Below are 23,291 nucleotides of genomic sequence, written 5' to 3' on the forward strand. Positions count from 1 at the left end.
TGAAAAAGGCTTTACCTTGCCACGTAGCACCCGAGCAATGGCTAGCATCCACCTGCAGGCAGGACAGCTCCTCAGCGTGTCTTCCAGGGAGAGCCCAGTGACAAAGGAAAGGAAGATAAATACCAAGGGAGGACCAGGTCCCTTGCACTCTATTCCTATGGCCCCACAGACAGTCCAGCCACCTTCATCCTTGCTGAAATAACACCCAGCTTCTCCATCAACTAGGCATTGCTCCTCAGCCCAGGGTGTGTCTTCTAACCTATGTCCGGGCAGCACCCAGCCAGCACAACAGGGGCCCAGCCTTGACTGGGACCCTCTAGGCAGTACCTCAGTTGAACCCAAGTCACTACCCTAGGGGCTCTGCTCCCAGCCCATATTCCCATCTCTGCTTCTAAAGGGCCAGCCACTGCCACTGGGTGACTCCCCAGCCCATTCGCCACATACCTCGCAGTAAGCTGTCCATTTCTATCAAAGTGAAAGCACAAGAGTGGGAGTAAGAGGATGGCTCCCCCTCTGCCTGGCTAATGTTTCTTCCTGTAGATATGACACTTTGGTCAAATGTGCTCTGACAAATGTGGGACGGCTGCAAAGTGTCAAACCCCAGAGCTCAGTGAGGCTGCGTGATGGGTCTATTGGCAGCACCAGGTTGGGTGCGGGGGAGGAGAGAAAAGGAGCCTCCAAGGGTTGTCTGGGCAGTGGTGGCTCATGAGATCTCTAAGCTAGGGCCCAAAGAGAAGGGGGTGGTCTTTTCTCCCTTCAGATAAGGGGGATGGAAGTGGCTGTGTGTGATTCTCTGATGCCCCCAACTGCATGTGTGCTTGGCCTGTCACATGTGCTATCCACCGGATGCTCCATGCTTGTGTCTGAATTTAGCATGCCGCTATGTAATGCATTCTGGGCTGTCTGGATGTACACCACAGGGAGGTGCTGGAAATCTAAACCCAAGCAACAACAGGGAGGGCACCCTGAGCTCACGGTTCCTATGCCTCCTCGCCCCACTCCTCTCAAGCAGTGGGGCCCTACAGATGGATCTGTGCATGTACATTGCACCCTGGGTCCCTGCCCGCTGGGAACAAATGAGATCTGTGCTTAATCTGTCATTGCTTGGGGGAGAGAAGAGGGGGTCCCCAAGTTCTGAGGCTTCCTGGGGAATTCCCCTGGACCCCTACAGTAGAGAGAGAGAGAGATCAGCCCCTCCTTCCCCCAAACTTCCGCAATCCATGTCCATCTTTCTGTCCTCTCACTCCGCTTCCTTGCATCTGTCCATCCTACAGCAGGAAAATCCCCTCCCCCAGCGCTGTGGTGAAAAAGAATGGGAACACTCCCCCGCCCCGCCCCCCAGCTGTATTCTCTCTGGCAGGGACCCTCTGCTGTTACTGTCTCTGATGTAAAGGGCAAAGAACAACCCCAGGTGTAAAAGTGTGTCCCAATGAGGCCACTATAGCTGAATGGGTAACTGCTGGTCATCAGTGTAGCCATGGGGAAGAGGAGAGGTTGAATGATAGCTGGAGCCTGGGACAGAGGAGCACTGTACAATAGTTAACACAGCAACTAAAGGGTTACTTCTTTTGTGGTATATGCAAAAGTAGGAATGTGGGGTCCATGTCAATGACTGGGTTCCTCTTGCCTAGTGGGGCCTGGGGGAAAAAGCAAAAGATGGTAGACCAGGATGCTGTTTTTAACTGTAGCTGAAATCAAGGGGAGCTGCAATGTGGAATCTGGCCCAATATATTGTTTCAACTAATGTTCTACGCTGCATCTGTGTACAATTAGTGTGGAGACAGAGCTAAGCAGAAGAGCCGTTTCAAAGAGGCTGATCACAGAAAAATGTGGCAGCTGCTAAAATGCTGAGGCTGCTTTTTGGATTACGTGTTCCTGGCAATATAAGTTTGTTTCTAAGTTTAATAGATGCTAAGCTTTTGTTCAGGAACCCCAGAGGGATCCTGCAGCACACAGCTGCGCCAGTATCCTGTTTGTGATTTCTTTGACTGCCCCTCCTCCCTGATCATCTTGTCCCTGTGCTGAACGTGAGACACACGTGGCTGAGCTGAGCTACAGCCCTCAGCCCCCCTGAGAGGAACCTGCCCAGCTCACTCATCTGTGCCACTGTGGGGATTTGCATAGCACAGCCATCAAGGCTCTGCAGTCAAACATGCTGCTTTAACTGGAGCCAGGTTTGCTCTCAATGAGCGCTGGCGCCCTGGAAGCAACTGAAGATGCCCCCAAGGGCAGGGGCAGAGTTCTCAAATGGACTCACTCGGGGATTCCTGCTCTGTTGGGGCTTGGCTCCTGGCACAAACACAAGGTTTGAGCACAGAGCAAAGGCAGAGTGGAGCTGGACTCCCTGGAGTGTAGCAGGAGATGGGAGGGGTTGGAGAGCAGGGCTGGCTGGGTTCACATTGGGGATTGGGGCTGGAGCGGGCAGGGTAGAGAGAGGCCCTGATTGCTCCTAGTTGCTCCGTTCCTATGCTCAGTGCTGCAACGGGGAAGGGGAAGGACCATGCCATATTCTGGGGTCATTTGGGGCCCTCTCTGGCCCCTGGTGCAATTTAGAGCAGCCTTGGGGATGCTCTAACTTATGTTAGGGCTGCCCAGGGCCCCCTAGAATTCATGAGAAGCAGATAATAATTGAAATGCAGCATCCTGTGCCCCCCCCCCCACATGTCTCAGACATGCCAGGTCCTGGGTGGCGAGGGTCTGCATATAGCCACTCCGCCAGTTTAACCTTAGACAGGAGTAATTCCCACTGCCAGCCCCACTTCTGACCCCAACATGCTGTGGGATCCCCATTCAAGTGCCATGGCAGTAGTTTGCTGAGTCAGTCCAGGTGATGGAGCAGGCAAGGGATGGTCTGAAGGAACTCCTCAGCATGGGTGTAGGGGAGGGAGTGGGGGTTCTTTAGCAAGGGATGGATTCAGAGATAAAACAGTGACGACACCTGAGTTCAGAGCTCTGAGAAGTCCGGGGTTAAGACAAGACATTTCAGGAGGCTGCTGTGCCTGGATCTCCTCACTCCCCAGCGGGGTTAAATTTTATGTCCTTAGCCTACCTAGTGCTCAGTCCTGGGAGCAACTATCTATGTCTCTGGCTGTGCAGTTTGATTTCACTTGACGGGGAGCAGCCACTTCAGGCTCGCAGCTTAACAAGAAGTTTTTACAAGAAACTATCTTTGCACTTCAGAGTCTTAACTGAGTGAAATAAAATTCAGTGACCAAAAAACTAAGGGGAAGGCGAACACGCTATCATCTTTGCCCTGTCAACCCGCAGCGATGCGCCCAGCCCTGAGGTACCGCCGCACCCAGCGACACGCCCAGCCCTGAGGTACTGCCGCACCCAGCGACGCGCCCAGCCCTGAGGTACTACCGCACCCAGCGACGCGCCCAGCCCTGAGGTACCTCCGCACCCAGAGACGCGCCCAGCCCTGAGGTACTGCCGCACCCAGCTCTGAGATACCGCCGCACCCAGCGACGCGCCCAGCCCTGAGGTACTGCCGCACCCAGAGACACGCCCAGCCCTGAGGTACCTCCGCACCCAGCGACACGCCCAGCCCTGAGGTACCGCCGCACCCAGCGACGCGCCCAGCCCTGAGGTACTGCCGCACCCAGAGACACGCCCAGCCCTGAGGTACCGCCGCACCCAGTGACGCGCCCAGCCCTGAGGTACCGCCGCACCCAGCGACGCGCCCAGCCCCGAGTTACTGCCGCACCCAGCTCTGAGGTACCGCCGCACCCAGCGACGTGCCCAGCCCCGAGTTACTGCCGCACCCAGCTCTGAGGTACCGCCGCACCCAGCGACGTGCCCAGCCCCGAGTTACTGCCGCACCCAGCTCTGAGGTACCGCCGCACCCAGCGACACGCCCAGCCCTGAGGTACCTCCGCACCCAGAGACGCGCCCAGCCCTGAGGTACCTCCGCACCCAGAGACGCGCCCAGCCCTGAGGTATGACTGCCTCCCCTCTGCTAGATCACAGCACTTTAGCACATTCCTTTAGCAAGGGAGCAGGATTTCATCATGTCTAGGCAGCAGAACACCTGGGACCCCACTCATCAAACCACAGTAGTGTTCAAATTGTGCTGAGACTCAACCGTGTGTCCTGTATCTTAGAAAGAAATCCCTCATTGAGAGCTGGAGCCCCTGCCCCCGCGCCCCACTCGCTAGCAGAAACAGGTGCCATTTTGGCATGATGGACAGAAGCGGCCACCCTTTCCTGTCCATCATTCAGCTCGGCCAGCTCCCCCCTCCCCTTGCTGGAGGAGCTCAGATGGACCTGGCCAGCCAGAGAAGAAGAAAGCCATTAGCCATACTAAACTGGATGCTGGCTTCCTCCTTCCCTGCAGCATGCTGCAGCCAGTTGGCTGGTACATCAGCAGGCCAGGCCTGCGCAGACGAGACGGACAAAGGGAGGGCAAAGTGGGAGGTGCAAGGCTGACAACTAGGGAAGGAGAGGCAGGAGGGAGAGACAGCCAGAGACAGGGGGTGCTGGAGACAAGAAACAAGGGGCACCCTTCCCCATATGGACTCTCCCCTGCTGCTCCTCCCTCCTTGCTCTGCATCTCTCCCTTCCACCCTCTGCCCTCCCGGCTGATGCTCTGGACTCGGCAGTGTCTCTGCTGCCCTGCAGGTGGCGCTATATGAAGCTGAGACGCTCCAGCTCAGTTCTGTTGTTGCCCGTAGGTGGGCGGCTAGGGAGGGCAGTCACATCTAGGCATGCTTTGCCCACCTTGACCTTCTAGCCATGGATCTCAAAGCCCTTTACATATAATGACAATGCCTGCAAGGTGGGTGCATGCCATTATCACTATTGTGCCACAGGGGAAACTGGGTCATGGCAAGAGAAAGTGACTGGCCTGAGGTTACACAATAATTCAGTGGTAGACATGGGAATGGAACCAGGAATCCCGACTCCCACCACCTTGTTCTGTCTCCTTAACCCCTGACCCCTTTGTGTACACCAGTGACCATGTTATCAGCCTGGGAGGACATCAGGGCCCCGTCACCCACTGTGTGAACCTTATGGGGACTCTAAGTCATGATGAGCCCCCAGACCAATCCTGACCCCACGTGAATTGCTGCTACTGATACCTGGGGAACTCATTGCCACAAGGCACTCCTGAGACAGAACCAAGAAGGATCCAAATAAGTACGAGACATTTAGGTGAATAATATCTGCAGTCCCACAAGCTAAAATGGACATGTATAAAGGTCATGCACCCTCCTGCTTCAGGACTAACTGCCTAGGAAGAAACTTCCCTTTTGGACATGGTCCTGCCCGATTGGTCATTGCACTGTCCTCGGAACGAGCTGGCACTGGTCACTGTGAGAGGCAGAATCCTGGACTCGATGGGCTACTGGGCTTCTGTGATTTGACAGTTCCTACATTCCTGTATCTGACCCTGTGTGTGATTTCTCCGCACCTCTACCCTCTCCAATCCTAACCCTATGGACTCTGACCCCTTGTAGACTCTGGCCTTGGGTGCAGGCCCTGGATGTGCTCTCACTCTAGGTGATCTCTAGGTGTCTTCTTAACCCTCCAGAGTCTATGGGGTCCCCCTGTGTAGCCCATGAGATGTCCAGACACTTTCCAATCCTGCATCTCATGTTGCTCGTGTCACAGTGTGCAGCCACCCTTCACAGTCACTCCGCCTGTCTGGCACATTGGTTAGGAACTGACGATGGCTTTCAGACCCGCTCCTCCTCCCTTCTGGATATCACACCCCTTGTTGGGCATTGCTCCCAAGCATGGCATGTCCTTCTCTGCTTACTCCATGTGGCACTCCCCTCACAGTCTCAGTGCAACGCACAGCAGCCGCCCTCTCAACCCTCATCACCTCCCCTCCACATACCCAACAGGGTCCAATCGGTCTCCAGAAACTTACTGGTGATCTCCTGTCACTCCTTCTCCATGTGCCTGCCCCAGAGCTGGCTCTCGTCACTAAGGGTGGCTTCCCAGTGGCATTCAGACTCCGGAGCAGCCAGTGGGCAGCTGGTTTGAAATGCAGGAGTGGTTGGCTAGTGATAGGAATGGCAGCAGGCGACTCATTCTCACAGAGAGCTGAGAGGGAGGAAGGAAGGCCACTGAGAGCTAACCCCACCCTTTCAGTTCCCTTTTTTGGTTTCTGACTTTAGCCAGTAGCTTTGTTTCCTCTTGATCCCACAGGCAGCCTCCAACAGTGCCACCATGAGTCCTATGCAGAGAGGGCACCAGCGCAAGGCCAAGGGGTTGGCCTGTGAGTGGCAGGAGGTGTGTCTGCAGAAAGGCAGGGTGGGACAATGGGCAGGGGCACAGCAATGGAAGGAGAGGGACACAGGGCATAGGCAGGATGAGGGAGGACAGATGGAGCGACAAAGGTCAGACAGACGTCAGACAGACAATAAAAGGGAGATCAGATGGAGAGACAGCACAGGCAGGCAAGATAGAAGAGGACAGGCAGAGGAGCCGGACAAGAGAGAACAGGGCAAGACAGATGAGAAATGTGGAACAGTTGGGTGGAGACAGTAAGGGTATGTCTACACAGCAATAAAATACACGTGGCTGGCCCAGATCATGTGACTTGGGCTCGTGGGGCTGAAAAATTGCAGTGTGGACATTTGGGCTCAGGGGGAGGGTCCCAGAATCCGGGCTCCAGCCCAAGCCTGAACATCTATACTGCAATTTTATAGCCCAGCTGACCCGGGCCAGGTGTGGGAGTTTTATCCCAGTGTAGACATACCCTTGGAGCTCCCTCCCCATGTGGGACAAAGGGATGTGTTGGGGGAGAGGGGCAGAGCCAGCCGCTCCACATGTAAGGCAACGGGGACTGTAGGGGTGAGAGGGGCAGAGACAGCCCCTACTAATGTTCCGTATTTAACTGGAGCTTTCTGGAGCTGGAGGCAGAGACATGGCCAGACACTTCCTCCTACTGAGTCATTAGCTAAGGGTAATTTTTTGCTGTTGATAAAAATGGTAACATAAGAGGAAATACACTTCTGCATTTTTGCTGCCTTGGCAGTATTATGAATTTCTTTGTCATTTAAGGATTTCATTCCCCAGCAGACACCCTGTTGGTATGGGATGGAATGACTTGCACCTTTGCACGCGTTCTGTCTGTGGAAAGGGTTGGTAACACTCAGGAATAATGCACAGGGCAATTTTACTCCACAAACTACATCCATTTCCCTGAAGAACATACCGAAATCCCCAAGCAGGGGAGCTGAACTCTGCACAGCCGCACCTGAGACCAGCAACTGCCAATGACTCCAGTGTCATCTCTCAGGGTCAGGCCCCTAGGGCCTCATATACAACTAGAGAACCCCCAACTATACCCAGAGGCTGTGGGTGCAGTGTAAATACAGACATGCCTGCACACAAGTCATGCAGTGTATCTGGCATGTGCAATGCACCTTTTGTACATACAGCTGAGACATTTCACTGTCACACAGAACCCTTTCCAGCACCCTCTGCCACACGCTGGACGGGAGCTCAACCAATCCGAGGCTCCCCTTCGTCTTTATGGCCCATACTGGCCCAGCCAGGATCTTTCCCAACCAATGAAGGGTCTCCTTTCATCCTTCTCGGCAATACCTGCTTCTCTCCAGTAGGTGGCGCACAGCTCGCTGCTGCCACACTCCATGGGCGCCACCCGGCGCTCTGGTTCGCCCCTTTCACTCGATTGTTCCGCCCTAGTGTTTATTCTCTTCCGCTTCCGGGTCAGGTTCCTTCTTTCCGTGCAGTCGCTGCCGCTGCTGGCAGGATGGTGAGCGGGGGCTGCTCTGGGTGTATCCGCCGCCATCCGCCTCGGGGACCGCCCGCCTGAGCCCGGGGCCGGGCCACATGCTTCGGGGAGCCGCTGTGGAGGGACTCGGCCGGGGCCGATCCGGGAGATCCCGCCGCGGCTCGGGCGGGTGGGACCGGGCCGGGCCCTGTCCGCTCCCGGGTGCGAGGAGAGGCAGGAGGGGGTCGCTGGCCCCAGGGAGCGAGCGGAGCCAGCGTCTCCCCTCTGTTAGCCGAGCCCGTGGGGGGCGGGCATGGGCCGGGGGCGCTCACCCGGCACTGCTGGCTGCACTGCTCGGGGCTGGGCGGCATCTCCCACCTCCCCTCGCTTTACCTGCTGTGCCGGGGCAGTGGGATTGGTGGGCACCGCCCGCCTGTGCCGGGAGAGAGGCACTCGTGTACTGGCTGTAATCACAGTTGCGGGGGGGGCAGGGCAGGGTGACATTGCTCATGCTTAGCCCTGCTTTGGCTGCCATGCTCGGACGCCCAGGCAGATTACATGGCAATTATTCTAACATGCTGCACTGTTCTCTGCTAGGTGAACGTCCCCAAAACCCGCAGGACTTACTGCAAGAAATGTGGCAAGCACCAGCCCCACAAAGTGACCCAGTACAAGAAGGGCAAGGACTCTCTCTATGCTCAGGGTAAGGGGCAGATCAGTGCATTTCTAGACTCCTGGCTCCCAATGGAAAATTAATTTATTACTCTGAGATATGTCACCAATGTGGACAGTAATGGGGTTATGATTAGTACTGGCAGTGGGAGCCCAGGGGGTTTGAATCCCAGCTCTAATGTATTGCTCCTGAGGTAATAAACACATGGGATAATGGAGTGGATATGTGTGGAGAATTTGTTAGGTTTCACAACTGTTTAACAATCTATAGTGATTATGGGGTGGAGGCTTCCAGGATCCTTGGACATTCGTGAGTTTCAACTGTTGGCCTGAATAGTTTTGTTTCTTCCCCATAGGAAAGAGGAGATATGATCGGAAGCAGAGTGGTTATGGTGGTCAGACAAAGCCTATCTTCCGTAAGAAGGTGAGCATGCTAAAGGGAAGAGGGTGTTGAAACTCTCTGGTCAATTTCATGTGCTCTGGTAAAGAGAGGTAATTCAGAGGACTCCTATAGCCTTGCATGATGTTTGTTGAGTAGAGACTCATAGCATGTGTAGGTAACCTTGGTTAGGGTTGTCAGTGCCTGTTGGCATGGGTCTAGACTGGGTGCAGTGAGTGTAATCTTGCTGTTCTTGAGGCTCAGCAACTTGTATTGATGACAGGTTTTGCCCGTTTGTGCCTGAATTCATTTCTTTCCTCTGCTGCTCCTTGGCCAAATGGGAAATTTTTCCTCATGGTAGATTGAAATAGCATGGCTTTGTCTAGTGTAGGGGTTGGCAACCTGCGGCACGTGTGCCAAAGGCGGCATGCGAGCTGATTTTTACTGCTGCTGCCAGCCGGGGTTCTGGCTGCTGGCCTGGGTGGATGGAACCCTAGGCTGGCAGCAAGCTGAGTCGGGGCCGGGACCCCGGCTGGCAACGGAACCCCAGACCGATAGCAGTTCACCTGCTGCCAGCCAGGGTCCTGGCCGCCGGCCCCTTGCCAGCCGGGGTGAACAGAACCCACACCCGGCAGCAGGCTGAGCGGGGCTGGTGGTCGGGACCCTGGCTGGCAGGAGCCGGCAGAACCCCAGACTGGCAGCAGGTGAGCCGCTGCCAGTCTGGGGTTCTGTCTGCCACCCCGCTCAGCCTGCTGATGGTCTGGGGTTTCGGCTGCCGGGCCTGCTCCCCTTGCTGCAGGTCTGGGGTTCCAGCCGCCCGGCCTCCTGCCAGCTGGGGTCCAGGCCTCTGGCCCTGCTCAGCTAGCCCAGGGCTCTGCTCCTGGTTGGGGCCCAGTGCTCTGCAGCCACTCTGGGGTACCGGCAGCCAGCCCAGGGCTCTGCAGCCACCCCCAGCTTCTAAAAAAAATCTTGCATGTCTACCACCCCCAGAAAGGGCATCTTGCACCCCAGGTTAAGAACCACTGCACTAAACTGATAAGATCTGCATTTTAATTAAATTTTAAATGAAGCTTCTTAAATATTTTTAAAATCTTGTGTACTTTACATATAGCAATAGTTTAGTTATATAATATAGATTTATAGAGAGACACCTAAAAACGTTAAAATGTATTACTGGCACGCAAAACCTTAAATTAGAGTGAATAAATGAAGACTCGGCACAGCACTTTTGAAAGGTTGCTGACCCCTGGTCTAGAGAGTGGGTACATCACACTTCTGGGCTGGCCAATGTGTCTTGAATGACAGAAGGGAATGGCTGTCCCACTGACTTTTTTAAAGTGACATAATGGGGATAGAAATTAAATTACCCCTTTCACTTGCTCATATTGCTGATATCTTAAATCATCACAACTGAAATAATTTTAAAAATCCAATATCTATAAACAGTGTCAACACAGATTTACTATTATAACTATTTTGGTTAGGAATATGATTTTTGCTTTAAAAAAAAAAAGTTATACAGTGTAACAATTGTGTAGCCCAGGCCTAAGACTATATGTTAAAGGTGATCTCTAGGGGGGAAATGGGTTTGTACCCTCTTTCACTGCTTCATAGGTATAAAGGCTGTCTGGAGAACTACTCTTATTTAAAAAATGCATGGGGAGATTTACTTTTGTTTTAACCATAGAAATATCCGGAGTGTCATGTCTGGTTTTCTGTTTTTTGCTAGAAGATTCATTAGATGTCTGATAATGGGGACTGGTGAACTCAGCGTATCATCTTAGTTTTCTGGTCCTCTCTCGGCTTCCAGGAAAAAGATTGCATCTGAAGAAGTGGGTATTCACCCACGAAAGCTCATGCTGCAAAACGTCTGTTAGTCTATAAGGTGCCACAGGATTTTTTGCTGCTTCTAGGAAAAAGATTGGAATTTCTAATGTAATTTTAAAAACAAAGCAGAATTAGCCCCATAACTTTTTTTCCAGGTCATTATAACTAACAGAGGCACAACTCAGACTTTTTCATTTGCAGGTCGTCTTTTAAGACTGGTGGCTTTTCAGTGTAGCTTGGGTCTATTAGGAGCATAGGGAGAGACATTGCAAAGTAGCTTTAGCATGCTGGCTGTGTGGCACAGTTGGTGACTGCCGTATGGATTGGAGTCCTTGGGTAACAAGCAGAAGGATGGGTGTGTTCAGTGTGGTTTCATGTCTGCCAGAACGATAATATAATCTGGTTTGCTTGGTAGTATTGGAAACCATTGTTTGAGTAGCCAGTGGTAAAAGGAATGCTGCTGGTTAGGATTACCAGTAATCTATAGGACCCAGACTAGAACCTGTGGACGGACAGAATATTGCAGGCCAGGACTGAAATGTGGTAACAGATCTGTGCTGGGAAACTGGCCTCATGGCTTTGTCAGCTCTGTGCTCTTCATTCCGAATAGGAAGTTGAGTTTGTTCCCAGATTTCTTGTCTCCAAAGTCCCAAGGCTGCTGGGTTTTTGTTCCCAAAAGGCCTTGGAGCACCTAGCCTGCTGTGTACATCATGACGAACTGTTCCTCTCTAGGGCTAAATGATGGCTGGCTTTGCCTGTTACTGGGAATATTCTGTTCACTGACTCTCTCTCTCTCTCTCCAGGCCAAAACCACAAAGAAGATTGTGCTGAGGCTTGAGTGTGTGGAGCCCAACTGCAGGTCCAAGAGAATGCTGGCCATTAAGAGGTGCAAGCACTTTGAGCTGGGAGGAGACAAGAAGAGAAAGGTATGTGCTGAGAGGGGTTGTGGGTAAAAGTTAAACTGTGGACTGTGGCCACTCTAGTGCTGAGCATGGTGAGAAAACTGCACTTCCAGAGCTGGCCAGCAGATCTTAAGCCACCTCTGTATTTAATGTAAAGATCTTGCTGCTCGTTGGCTGTAACTGTTTAATGGAGAAACTAATGAGGTTGCAGAGTTGGCTTTTGGCAGGGAGAGTAATGTTAGTCACTGGATTTTCAGAATGGCTGTGAGAGGTGCTGTATGAATAATGCTCCAGAGGGGTCCCTGAGGCGAGTTGAAATGTTTGTGGTAGGGTTCTGTATTGCACATACTCAATCAGTCTTTTCTCTCTTACAGGGCCAGGTGATCCAGTTCTAAACTCCATCTTGTTCATTGTTATGGAATCCATTAAAGTTTGTGGAAAGAATCTGCTGCTTTTGTATATTCCCTTATTGCTAGGGAGGAGCTTCTGGGTGTATCAAACCCAAATGGGAGTTGCCGCTATGAATAAAGCTCTCAGGGACTGGGAAATCTCACCAGTGGTTGAATGTTGCTTTTGTATGGGCTGATGCTGCCTAAAAAGAGGTTTTAGAATAAATTTTGTCTGCAGCTAGAGAAACTTTTTAATCCACACTCAAAGGTGTCAACTCCTGGGAGGTTGCTCAGGGCCTACTAGTCTGATGTACCAAGGTGGTGTGGAAGCAACATGTTGCTACTGTCCCAGGTCCCTTACTTCCACAAAAGGGAGTAGAAGGTAGGGCTGTGTCTATGTATAGGACTCCATGGGACTGTCTAAACAGAAGTTGCACTGGCTACCCTTAACTGACTTAGTTAAATTAGTGCAGACTCTCATATGTGATCACTTACCTGTTCTAAACCTGCTTCAGTAGTTTTGCTTGTTTCTGAAAATGTATGGCCACAAGCTAAACCACTTTAAGACAGAGTTAAATTGATTTCTGTGTACAAAGCTGCAGCAGTTTAACTAAATTGTATAAAATCCCATCTTTATTATAGTGATATAGTTTGCATGGACCAGGCCTTACTGTATTAAGTGCTTTTAGAGAAAAGGGAGGGGTGGGTAAGATCAGCTAATCCCCTAAGTGATGGTCCTAATGCATGGGGGAGGGCTGGCTTGGCTTGGCTTGGCTGAGCCTACTGAATAGCAGTTGGCCTCATTCCTTATGCTACAGAGATATAGAGGTGGCCTCATTTTAGATCCCTCTTATCTACAAGCACTAGTAGTAAACTGAAAATTATAGGGAGTAACTGTACAAAGGCCCTTGTGGCAGGGTCTAGCTGCCCTAATACAAAATGTAGACATTTCATTATGACAGATTCACCTCCTCTTTCCAGTACCATTTTTAGGCAGTGATCATTTATTGCTATTCGTAGATGTGAACGTGCTGTGGGTAGCTCAGAGCAGAGCTGTATGGGCTAAGCTTCATGTATTTAGCCCGCAGTCTGCTTCACCCTCCATGTTGGAAAGGGAATGTCTGATTAGCCCATTCAGCTAGAAGCAAGTGTTTAAAATGTTTAGCCTGATCCCATCCTTAGGCATAGGCTTGAGAGAAACCTGGCTAGCTTTCTGTTTCACACCAGCACTTAACACCAACCCAAGATCCCTTTACATTAATAAAGCACAAAGCACTAAATCCATGTCTGAAGGTTACAGACTACCAGCTAGCACTAAAAAAAGTCAATGAGATCTATTAGAATAGGAATTGCAGGTGCTGTTCTTTAGAGACTGACCTCTACTTCAAAGGAGAGGAGCCCTCTAGTTTTCTTAAATCTTAAGCTGTATAGAGGATGCCAAGGAGCATCTGGCAGCATCTCTGTAAAATTCAACTTGATACTAAGACTAAACTTTGGCAGAAAAAAAGGGTAATGTATCTCTACCCACACACAACTGAGATTCTTCATATGCAGCAACAGAAAGGTAGCTCTATTAAGTTTTAGTGTATATGCCTCATCTAGCATAACTTTTACAGCATTAGCAGGAGGGGAAACTCCTTCCACGTTTTGTAACAGAATAGTGTCTGTCAGCTATCAACTCTTAATGGAATGATTTTTTGACAGAATTCAAAGCTTCAGCTTTTATAGCTAAGCTGTTCTTTGCAGTGGAGGTTTAGAGTGGCATCTTAAGCAAGTTGTTGATAGGATATAGGTTCCTGTAGCAATTCTGCATGTAAACGTAGCACCTTTTAGGCCTGTTGAAATAATTGGTAGTATCTAATGCTTGATGAGAAGACCGCCTTTGATGGTGCATCTCCAAGGGCAGGTCTACACTAGGAGGGCGGGGGGGGGGGGGGTAATCGATCTAAGATACGCAACTTCAGCTATGTGAATAGTGTAGCTGAAGTCGAAGTACCTTAGATCGAATTACTTACTGTCCTCATGGTGCGGGATCGACATTCGTGGCTCCCCATGTCGACTCTGCTACTGCTGTTCGCGTTGGTGGAGTTCCGGAGTCGACAGGAGCGTGTGTGGGGATCGATATATCGCATCTAGATGAGACACGATATATCGATCCCCGAGAAATCGATTGCTACCCGCCGATCCAGCTGGTAGTGAAGACATACCCCAAGAGAAGGCAGAAATCAACAGCACCATCTGTTGGTGAAGTGCTTTACTACAGTTATCAAAGGTGTTCAGGAATAGGTAAGCTAATTTTTTAGCAAGACTTGTGTACAATGTTCTTTATGTACAGGTGTCTTGGTATGTGTGAACGTGATTAGTTTCGCAAGAGAACTAGAAAACCTGCCGCAACAGAAATCTCAGATCACACTCAAGCTGAGTGTAGGCTCAGTTCCACACACCATTACAAAACGCATCAACCCCCTCTAGTATTTATTAAGGTAGATTATACCACACAGGAAGGAGATGCTGGAGGAAAGGAGAACGCACCAGTCAAAATCAGTGGGTAGGGGAGATACCCCTTTAACACACCATCCTCAAGCTCTGGGTTCCTAATGATTAATCCCCGTGCACCAAAAACTATTTCTTTAGTCCAAAATCCAGAGCCAGCAGTGGAACATACAGCTGCTGGCACCAAGACAATCAGTAAGCTGCTGAAGGCAGCTGGGTGACTGCCCTCCCCCGAAGAAATATGGATTTAAAAAAAACCCCTAGAACAAAGTGAAAGCCACATGAGTGGGAGATATGACTACAGGGATGTAGTGCCCTTTTCTCAAATTAAAGGGAGACAGCCAGCAAGAAAGCGATAGCCTTAAAAAGTACTGGCTTAAGACCCAGTCATCACAGCAAGGTGAGAGCAGCCTTAGGCAAAAGGGTAGGGGGTGACTGACTTCAGGTGGGGGTTTGAAGGTGGAGTGTGTGTTTTCTTGCAGCTGGTGTACATCAGTCACACAGGCCTGAGAGGAAGCTGTTAAGGCAGGAGGGGAGCACTCTTCCCCTGAGTCCTGGCACCACTGAAGAACCTCACTAACATGGTATGTGCTTGCTCTGTGTTTTCTCACCTGTTACCAAGGCTGTTAGGTCTTTACAGAAGGCTGATCCAGTCTAACTGACCGACTCAATCCTTTAGCCCCCAGAGAAAGGAAGGTTAGGTCACATGCTACATTGAGCAGGACTGATAGATCTAGCAGGGACAAGTAAAAGGCACCCTCTCCCCAGTAATTGCAACACAAGGATGGAGAGAGATTACAGTACTTTTTGCTGGATTAGGGTTAAAGTTCACCCATCACTGATGGGATCTTCAGCACTTATTGCCCATGGATGTGGAGGGGCAGGATTGGAGCAAGGGAGCTCTGTTGCCTGGGGAATTAGGTCACCATTACATTATAAGATATCTGGAGATGGCTTTTTGTTGATGTTCATGACAGGCTTCTCAGCTGGGGACTCCCCGATCACCACCACCTTCAGCAGCACAGTACCCGTTGGGTTCACCTCAGTGTTCAAGAATGAGACCCAGTCGTGTAGTCCCCAGTCCTCACTGGTGGGGAGGATCTGCTGGATGGAGCATGCAGGGTTGCATGCCAGGCCATTGCCAAGGAAAGAGGTAGAGAAGCTGAAGATCCGGGGTCCTCCAATCTCCTGTCGATTCATCACAGCCACAGCATAGGAACCCCTTGACAGAGGCCGCTCCCAGAGCTCAAAGTTGTTATCCTGCCAAAAATGGAAACCGAACAAATGTTTGAGGGTGGGACTGACTCTACAGGTCCTAGTCATCCTCTCCCTAAGCAGGCAGCAGGAAGGAATGTGAAACTCAGTTCTCTGTGGGTGGATGTTTCAAAACTCTACTCTCCCCAGTCTACTCTGAGGAAGGCAAGGGAGGCATACTGCCCCCAGTAACCTAGTTTTACCTACAGTCTCAGACCCCTGAGAGGAGAGGAAATCTCTTCCCCATTTCAGTGGCTCCAGCCCCTATCATACCTTGGTGATACAGTATCCTTGCTTGCCCAGTGGGTCCTGGTTGATGGCAATCACATCTTTGTTCTGGAGCAGCCACTTGGCCTGGGGGCTGATATGACGTAGATCATTGGACATGAGCAGTGGAGCTGCCATGATAGCCCACAGCGCCATCTGAGTCACCTGCTGGTCCCAGCTCAATCCAAAGTTGCCAATCACCAGCTGTGACAAGTGTAGAATGAGAATGGTAATACATATGGTGCCAACATTTTTATCCTAGTTAGAAAACCCAGAGCCTGTCATCACCAGCTGGTAGGAGGAAGTGGGGCAAATGCCAAGGTCATGCAGCTATTTGGGGATCAGGAACTGGAGGAGTTAAGCAAAAAGTTATGGTGGGGGTAAAGGAAGAAGGTTGTGACTGACCGGAAGACAGCACTAGGAGCACAAGGCTTAGTCTGAGGTCAAATACTCCTTAAGGAGTGGCTGCTAACTGTGTGCCCAGCTTGGGCCTGTTTTCACCTCTGGAGAGGCCTGAGTAATTGGCATTCTGAGAATTGGGCCCAGTGGGCCTCAGGCTGGGCAACCAGAGCTAGTGCCCACTTCTGAAAGCCTTGGGCTTACTTTTCAGAGTGGAACTGCTCATAAACAACGGCTCCCTGCTGAGCCTGAGCAATGCATGCAGGTTACATTCCTCATCACTGTGGATATCCTAACCCATCCTCACATAGGCAGCTTGGTGGCTATTTTCCTGAGTCATGGGCCCCCTTTGATGAACCCATTGTGCTAGGACCACAACAGAGGGTCCTCTGCCCCCAGTCAGTTCCTTACAAAGTTTCCTCCTGCTTCCTTCTTTTGCTCTCAGGAATGGACTCCCACAATCTTGCATTGGTGCTGCTCCCCACCCCTTATTCTTTAGACAAGTAGAGGCCTCCTCATGGTGGTTGCAGTGTAACAAGAGCTCGGGTGTTCTCACCATGTCAGGGTCATTCCAGCCCCCTGGCCCAGCAACATCCACAATGCTGTCTTGGTGTAAAGCCGTCCACTCCAGGGTATTCTTAACACTGTTCCAGGCATCATAGATGTCAGCAAAGTTCCTCCAGTGATTGCAGTAGTGTTTGATTTCTGTGTAATTGGGCTGCCGGAGGACAAAGAGCAAGAGGGTGCACATAGGAGATAGCTTGAGCATTTAGGATAAGGAGGCATAGAAGGATGGATGCACTGGGGAAAATCATAGATGGAAAAGACCCATAAAGGTTATTCAGTCCATGTGCTGGGGCCAGTGCAGGATTGTTCCCTATGGTACATTCTCTGGTACTTGCCCCTCTCTAGGGTGAAAGCATTTCAACCACTTCCCCCAGGAGAACATTGCATGGCCTCCTAAGTCTTCCTGATTGTATTCAGCCTAATGTCACATCATCAAACCTACTCATAACTGGTACCACCCTAAGTAATTACCCCTGGTTCTTGGGGTTTACAGCTTGCAACTTCCAGAGGATTTAGTCCCCTCTTTACACAGAAGAGGGTGGCTACATTCTGCCATGTCACAGCACGAAGGAGCCAGCTACGGGTGAAGTCTTGCACTCTAGTCCCTTTATGGATTAGGATTTTGCTTACAGATTTCTCCCACCCTACCAGTGGAAAAATTCCTGATAGCTCAGTACTCCAAAATCCCCATTGGTGCAGGGGATTACCCTACTGGCAGATAGGCCTAAGGTGGGGGATTCTGTAATCCTCTGGGAAGCCCAGAGAGGAAGAACATCACAGCACCAGTTCTGCACAGATCACGCCTATTCAGCAGTGTGGCCAAATTGTCTCAGAGTTCCTCCTAACAGGTAGGACAGAGTAAAAGGATGCCTCTGCCATGAATTCTTAGCTAGCTGAGACCCACCTTAACCCTCTGCTCAGTGTTCATTCATCAATACTTCTTCCCTTCACCATCTCCCTTCAGCCACTTTGGCTCCTTTGATATTCAGCCAGGATTCATGCAGACACACTTGATGATCTTGCAAGTTAATTTATTTCCTTAATATTCTGAATCACTAATGTCTTCCCAGCATGCATCACATCTGACTAGGGCCTTACCTTCTGCATGGGTCTCATGTAGAGAGGCCATTCACAAGAGTACACAATGCTTCTGCCAGTCTTATTCAGGGCCAGAGACATGTTCCTGTAACCTGAAGGAAGAGAACAGCAGCCTGGTTATACCACCTACTGGGGCAGAGGGAAACGGGAGGGTAACACAACTCAGCACCGTTGGGTCTAATGTCAGATCAAAACTCTTGTAAAAGTGGGAGTGGGTTGTGTGATGACATTTCCCATGGTATTGACTGAAAGTCAAAACCCCAGCTAGAAAGGAATGGATTGTCATAGTCCAGCCAGATGTCTGCAGTCCAGTTGCCTGCCTTTCAGGAAGTTGGAGCAGGTAGGAAGAGGGAAGTAATGTGGCTTAGAGACAGAAAACTCAACAGCCTCAGGGGAGCTGGGTTCTATTCCTGGCTCTCAGTGCCTCGGTTTCCCCTTCTATAAAACAGGGGTGATACTTCATCTTCCTTTGTGAAGAGCTTCAAGATCTACTGATGACAAGTGCTATATAAGAGCTAGGTGTTATAAGAAGGTGTTGTCTATTGCTTAGAGCAGAGGATTGGGCCTCAAGTCAGATACTCCTTGTTTCAGCCACCACCTTGCCGTATGACCTAGGTTAAGGCAGCCATTACACTGCTCTAAGATTCAATGTACTCATCTGTAAAATGGGTATAATAATTACATACCGCTGTGTAATGGGGCTTCCTCCCACCTCACTGTATGATGGGTTCTAGTCTAGATAGTTAGTATTAAGCAAACTCAGTTTTTTGCTTTTACAGACAGCTGCTATTTTAACTTCCTGAGCTGTTCTCCATGCTGAGAGCGGTTTGAGTAAAGCCTGCTGCGGCTAACAACTGCACAGCTCAGTAATGCGTGCTCCTTACCCTAATGAATCCCTAAGCCTTTTGGATTCAGAGGGTCATGTGTAAGCAGTAGGAGACTGTCATAAACAGATAGTTAAGGGTTAAGGTCTCTTTTACCTGTAAAGGGTTAACAAGCTCAGTAACCTGACGGACACCTGACCAGAGGACCAATCAAGGGACAAGATAATTTCAAATCTCGGTGGAGGGAAGTCTTTGTGTTCTTTGTTTGGGGGCGGTTCTCTCTTTGGATCTAAGAGGGGCCAGACGTATTTCCAGGCTCTCCAAGCTTCCTGAAGTATTCTCTTCTATTTAGTATAGTGAGTATTAGAAAGGCGGATTAGTCTTATAATTAATTTCTGTATTTGCAAATGTGTGTTTGCTGGAGAAATATCTTTTTCTGTTTGCTGTTATTTTTTATTATTCTGAGAAAGGTGGGGGGGAATCCCTCTGGTTTATAAGCTAGACCCCTGTAATATTTTTCATCCTGGTGTTAGTGTACTTTCTATCTCTGTTTCTTTCAATAAAATCTTTCCTTTTAAGAACCTGATTGATTTCTTCCCTTGTTTGGAATCTCAGGGGAAGGGAGAGGGGGAAGGTGAGTCCCTTTTGTTTGATTCAAGGAGCTTGAATCAAGGTGATCTCTCCCGACGGCTAAGGGAGGGGGAGGTGGGGGGAATGGTTTATTTCCCTTTGTGTTAAGATCCAAGGAGTTTGGGTCTGTGTTCCCCAGGGAAAGTTTTGGGGGAACAGGGAGTGTGCTAGACACTGGAATTTCTAGCTGGTGGCAGCGTACCAGATCTAAACTAGGAGTTAAGTTGAGAGGAGTCCATGCAGGTCCCCATCTTGTGGACGCTAAAGTTCAAAGTGGGGAATTTGAGTAAAGCCAGCTGCGGCTAACAACTGCACAGCTCAGTAATGCGTGCTCCTTACCCTTATGAATCCCTAAGCCTTTTGGATTCAGAGGGTCACGTGTAAGCAGTAGGAGACAAAGCCAATTGGGTGAGATTCCAGTATCACTACTCTCTTATCTTTGTACCTAGGAGAGCCCTGTCCTGTTTTGTCCTCTTTGATTTAAAGAATAGACAGGGAAAGTTCCTTTGCTATCCCACTTAAAACTCTCCTGGAGTCACAGAGAATCTCTGCCAAGAACTTCCAGCTTCACTAATGACTGCCTAAAGGTGCATTCCAGCTGTGGGCCTGGCACTTGCAGGCACTGAAGTTATTGTGTGTTAGACTAATCAGCTTCGACAGGACCCCCTGATCAGTTTGCTCTGAGGGAGTGCAGAACCAGCTCCAGCCTCCCTGCTGACAACTGACACTCTGATAAGGACTGAGTCAAAGAGGAGTCCTCTTCTGAACTGTCCTCTTCCCTTTTATGTAAGTCTACCATTGTTAGACAGCATGTCTGCCTGGGGTTGGTTACCTATGTGTAGTGAGGGATGAAGATGACCTGCAGCATGTATGCCTGGCCTGTCAGAGAAGCTTCCTTTTAGTTCCCCTAGGTTCTCAGATGGCACCCTCCCCCCCTCGTATCCTCTGTGCCAGTGGATATGTTCAGTGAAGAGCTGCTCTTCTGAGACAGTGCTGACTGTAAAGCATTCCCCACTCATGGAATGTCTACAGTTGGCACATACCTTCTGCCAGCTGGTCCTGTGTGCCGTAGTTACAGCCATCGAACTTCAGCAGGTCCACACCCCAGTTAGCAAAGGTTTGGGCATCAAGGTCATAGTAGCCATAACTGCCAGGGAAGCCAGCGCAGGTTTTGTTTCCAACATCCCCATAAATCCCCAGCTTCAGCCCTTTGGAATGGACCTGAGGGGAGCAGATAGACATACAATGAGAGCCAACAGCCATGGGCAGAGAGAGAGAGAGAAACAGCGGTGCACAGTAGGAGAACAAAAAAGAAAAAAGTGAAATCCCTTTGCACTACCTTAACCACATAGTTGCTGAGTGAATTTCCCACTCCTCCAAGAACAGGCCCATTCGAGAGAGAATCACTACCCAGAAACCTCTGGGATCCTACTTTCACTGCCAATATAATTCACAGTCCTAGAGGAAAACATGAATGAGAACCAAACCTCCCTCCCACCCCAGGGGCTAGGACCCTCTTAAGGATTTGTTCAGAGGTCCTTAGAGGCCAGGGTTAGAAACCCGTGTATAGAATTTGCTAGGCAGCCAATCTGAAGAAGATCAACCATAAAAAACCTTCCAATATATCAAGCACAATAGTCAGTTTTTGTAAATCAGGGAAAGTCCCCAATCAAGTGCCCTCTGCAGAGAACATCTGCCACCCACCTCCACAAGTTCAATCCTGGACTGCATCCAGTTTAGTTCTGCCATGCCCTGGTGGTGTGGAGTCGTGAGGTCTCACTGCAATAGCCTGGCTCTACGCCATGTAGGGCATTGAGGCTAAGAACTGGGTTTGTGGAATGGATCTGGCATTGGATAAGTAGCCACTGGAGAGGGCAGAGTATGGGTGTGATCCACTTGCTTGTGCTGCCTTCTCCCACCTTTGCACCTTGGAGAGTGGCAGGTGTACCAATGTCAGTCATGGAGAATGCTGATGCAAGGGATAACAGAGACTCCTCTGGGGATTAGGTACCATCTCTATCTATACACTCACATAGTCGGCCAGTTTGCGGATCCCACTGGGGAAGCGTTCTGGGTCAGGTTGGAGCCTGTCCTGATCATCTCGGGTCAGAGACATCCAGCAGTCATCAATACAGACATACTCATAGCCTACATCCTTCCAGCCATCTGACACCATCAAGTCAGCCATCTGCATAAACAGCTGCTCACTGAGGGACACAAGAACCAGGGAGTCATAGGAGTCCAAGTACCATGATGGTTAGTCAAAACAGGGTGTTAAGATTTATTATGTTGTGCTAAATCTGATCTTAAAAGCAAACAGGAGATCTTTCAGCCACATTGTTTCTACCTGCATAGTTACTTCCTAGGAAAGACACAGAGATGCTACAGTGCAGTATAAATACATCAGTTGGATTAAAGACAATACTACAAACAGCTAATATTTGTAAAGTGTTTTTCATGCAGAGATTTCAAAACACTTTACACAAATGGGTCAGAGTCCGCTAGTGGGAAATCCACATTCATGTGGTAATATTAGCCTGGGGAAAAAAACAGCCAAAGGCCCATCTTAAAGATCTGAATGGAACACTGGCCAATGCCAAGCAGAGGATTTGTTTCCAGCCCTGGAGGAGATATCACACACCCTTCCCCGTCAAGATTGCTAAACCTTTTACCGACCAAGGTTCAAGTCACTGTCTGTACTGAAAAACAACATGGTTATCCCAGATGTGGAGAGAAAAAAGATCTGCCTTGGAATGCAAATGAGATTGGACGATGTATTTTTAAACCACATCCCAGAATTACGCTAAAGCCTTGGCCGTAGTTGTATTTAGAGACAACTGCATTGTCCCTGGATTCCCTGCCCAGTCCCTTTGCAGTGCAGGTTTAGAGGTGACCCTAATCCTCTGATTGCCAGGATGGAAAGACAGGGTGGATCGCTCCATAATTGCCCTGTTCTGTACATTCCCCCTAAAGCCCTGGTACAGGCCAATGCTGAAACCAGGATACTGAGTAAATCAGTCCATGGTCTGTCCCACTAGGGCAGCTCTTATGTTCGGACGGGCCCTTAGGGAGAAGCGAGGCCTCATCAGTTCCCTGTGCTCTGCCGGCACAATTAGAGCGGCTCTTTGTTCCTTGTAATTAAACCTGCGGAAAAGGGAACTAGTAGGTGAGCTAGTCACGCTCTCCTCGTTTGCGTCTGAGCCGCAAGGTTCAGTTCCCAGGCACCTGACCGCTTTCCTCCCACCCAATCCCCACCCCACCACTGCAGCGGCCCGCGGCTCCGAATCCAACCCCAGCCCCAGCAGCGTTCACACGGGGCTGTGGCTCCCACTCCTCGCCTCCTCCCCCTTCCAAGGGCGGCCGCCTGCGGAGCGCAGCTGACTGCAGGACCCCAGAGGCGGCCCCGGCGCCCCCCGCCCGGTACCTGACGCAGGAGAGCGGCTCGCGGGCGCAGTCGGTGGTGCACATGAAGCGCTCCCAGTGCAGCCAGCCCATGGTGGGGGTCCGGGCCAGCCCATTCTCCAGCGCCCCGGCCCCGGCCAGCAGGACCAGGACCAGGACCCAGGCCAGCATAGCCGGCCGCCAGCTTCCTACCGCCGTGCCCATCTGCCGCGGGGACAGTCACTTATCTCAACGCGCGCTGGCCTGCCAACCTAACCCCGGACGGGCACCCCGGCTGGCCAATCCCGGCCTGCCGCCCTCACACTCAGCCAATCAGAGCACGTAACTCTACACGCAGCAGGGTAGGTGCGGCCCCAACCTGGAAGCGGCGCTGGAGACAGAGGGAGAAGTTGTCATGTGATTGGAGTGAAGGGGGGGTCCTGTCATATGACATGGGTGCAGGGTGTCAGGTGATTGCCTCTCATATGTGCCAGTGTCTCCCAGAGGGAAGGAGGTGAC

The 23,291-nt window shown here is 50.6% G+C and overlaps 3 protein-coding genes across 7 annotated transcripts in view; 1 reads left to right on the forward strand and 2 right to left on the reverse strand.

Annotated features, from left to right (window-relative positions):
- Window positions 1-6,054, reverse strand: part of BTK (Bruton tyrosine kinase) — a 30,137-nt gene extending 24,083 nt beyond the window's left edge. The window contains exons 1-2 of one of the 5 annotated variants that reach the window (XM_045031402.1): window positions 2,939-3,406; window positions 16-80 (exon numbers count right to left, since the gene is read on the reverse strand). In XM_045031402.1, the coding sequence (XP_044887337.1) occupies window positions 16-80; window positions 2,939-2,981 (108 nt within the window). In that variant the 5' untranslated portion in view covers window positions 2,982-3,406. Of the gene's footprint in view, window positions 1-15; window positions 1,259-2,938; window positions 3,407-4,308; window positions 4,326-5,875 lie in introns of those variants that run through there. The other 4 variants (XM_045031405.1, XM_045031406.1, XM_045031403.1 and 1 more) reach the window with 4 other exon arrangements.
- A 1,551-nt stretch (window positions 6,055-7,605) lies between these two features.
- RPL36A (ribosomal protein L36a) lies at window positions 7,606-11,914 on the forward strand. The gene is made up of 5 exons (XM_045029329.1): window positions 7,606-7,732; window positions 8,288-8,393; window positions 8,719-8,786; window positions 11,372-11,494; window positions 11,845-11,914. The coding sequence occupies exons 1-5, from the start codon at window positions 7,730-7,732 to the stop codon at window positions 11,863-11,865; spliced, it is 321 nt and encodes a 106-aa protein (XP_044885264.1). The 5' UTR covers window positions 7,606-7,729; the 3' UTR covers window positions 11,866-11,914.
- Window positions 11,915-14,319: 2,405 nt separating this feature from the next.
- Window positions 14,320-23,056, reverse strand: GLA (galactosidase alpha). The gene is made up of 7 exons (XM_045031221.1): window positions 22,816-23,056; window positions 21,424-21,598; window positions 20,435-20,612; window positions 17,938-18,029; window positions 16,829-16,990; window positions 15,880-16,077; window positions 14,320-15,612 (listed from the first exon to the last, which is right to left on the reverse strand). The coding sequence occupies exons 1-7, from the start codon at window positions 22,995-22,997 to the stop codon at window positions 15,286-15,288; spliced, it is 1,314 nt and encodes a 437-aa protein (XP_044887156.1). The 5' UTR covers window positions 22,998-23,056; the 3' UTR covers window positions 14,320-15,285.
- Between the last annotated feature and the right edge of the window lie 235 nt (window positions 23,057-23,291).

This window comes from Mauremys mutica, chromosome 9 (assembly GCF_020497125.1).
Source record: "Mauremys mutica isolate MM-2020 ecotype Southern chromosome 9, ASM2049712v1, whole genome shotgun sequence".
Classification (NCBI taxonomy): Eukaryota; Metazoa; Chordata; order Testudines; family Geoemydidae; genus Mauremys; species Mauremys mutica.

What these genes read in the sequence shown, in the direction of transcription:
- GLA (XM_045031221.1), bottom strand. Translation starts at nt 22,997, where the DNA reads ATGGGCACGGCGGTAGGAAGCTGGCGGCCGGCTATGCTGGCCTGGGTC. An exon ending in ACAGGACCAGCTGGCAGAAG is followed by an intron (nt 18,030 to 20,434) that starts GTATGTGCCAAC and finishes CTCTTCCTTCAG; the next exon opens with GTTACAGGAACATGTCTCTG. An exon ending in ACATGAGACCCATGCAGAAG is followed by an intron (nt 16,991 to 17,937) that starts GTAAGGCCCTAG and finishes GTCCTCCGGCAG; the next exon opens with CCCAATTACACAGAAATCAA.
- RPL36A (XM_045029329.1), top strand. An exon ending in AGCCTATCTTCCGTAAGAAG is followed by an intron (nt 8,787 to 11,371) that starts GTGAGCATGCTA and finishes CTCTCTCTCCAG; the next exon opens with GCCAAAACCACAAAGAAGAT. An exon ending in GAGGAGACAAGAAGAGAAAG is followed by an intron (nt 11,495 to 11,844) that starts GTATGTGCTGAG and finishes TCTCTCTTACAG; the next exon opens with GGCCAGGTGATCCAGTTCTA.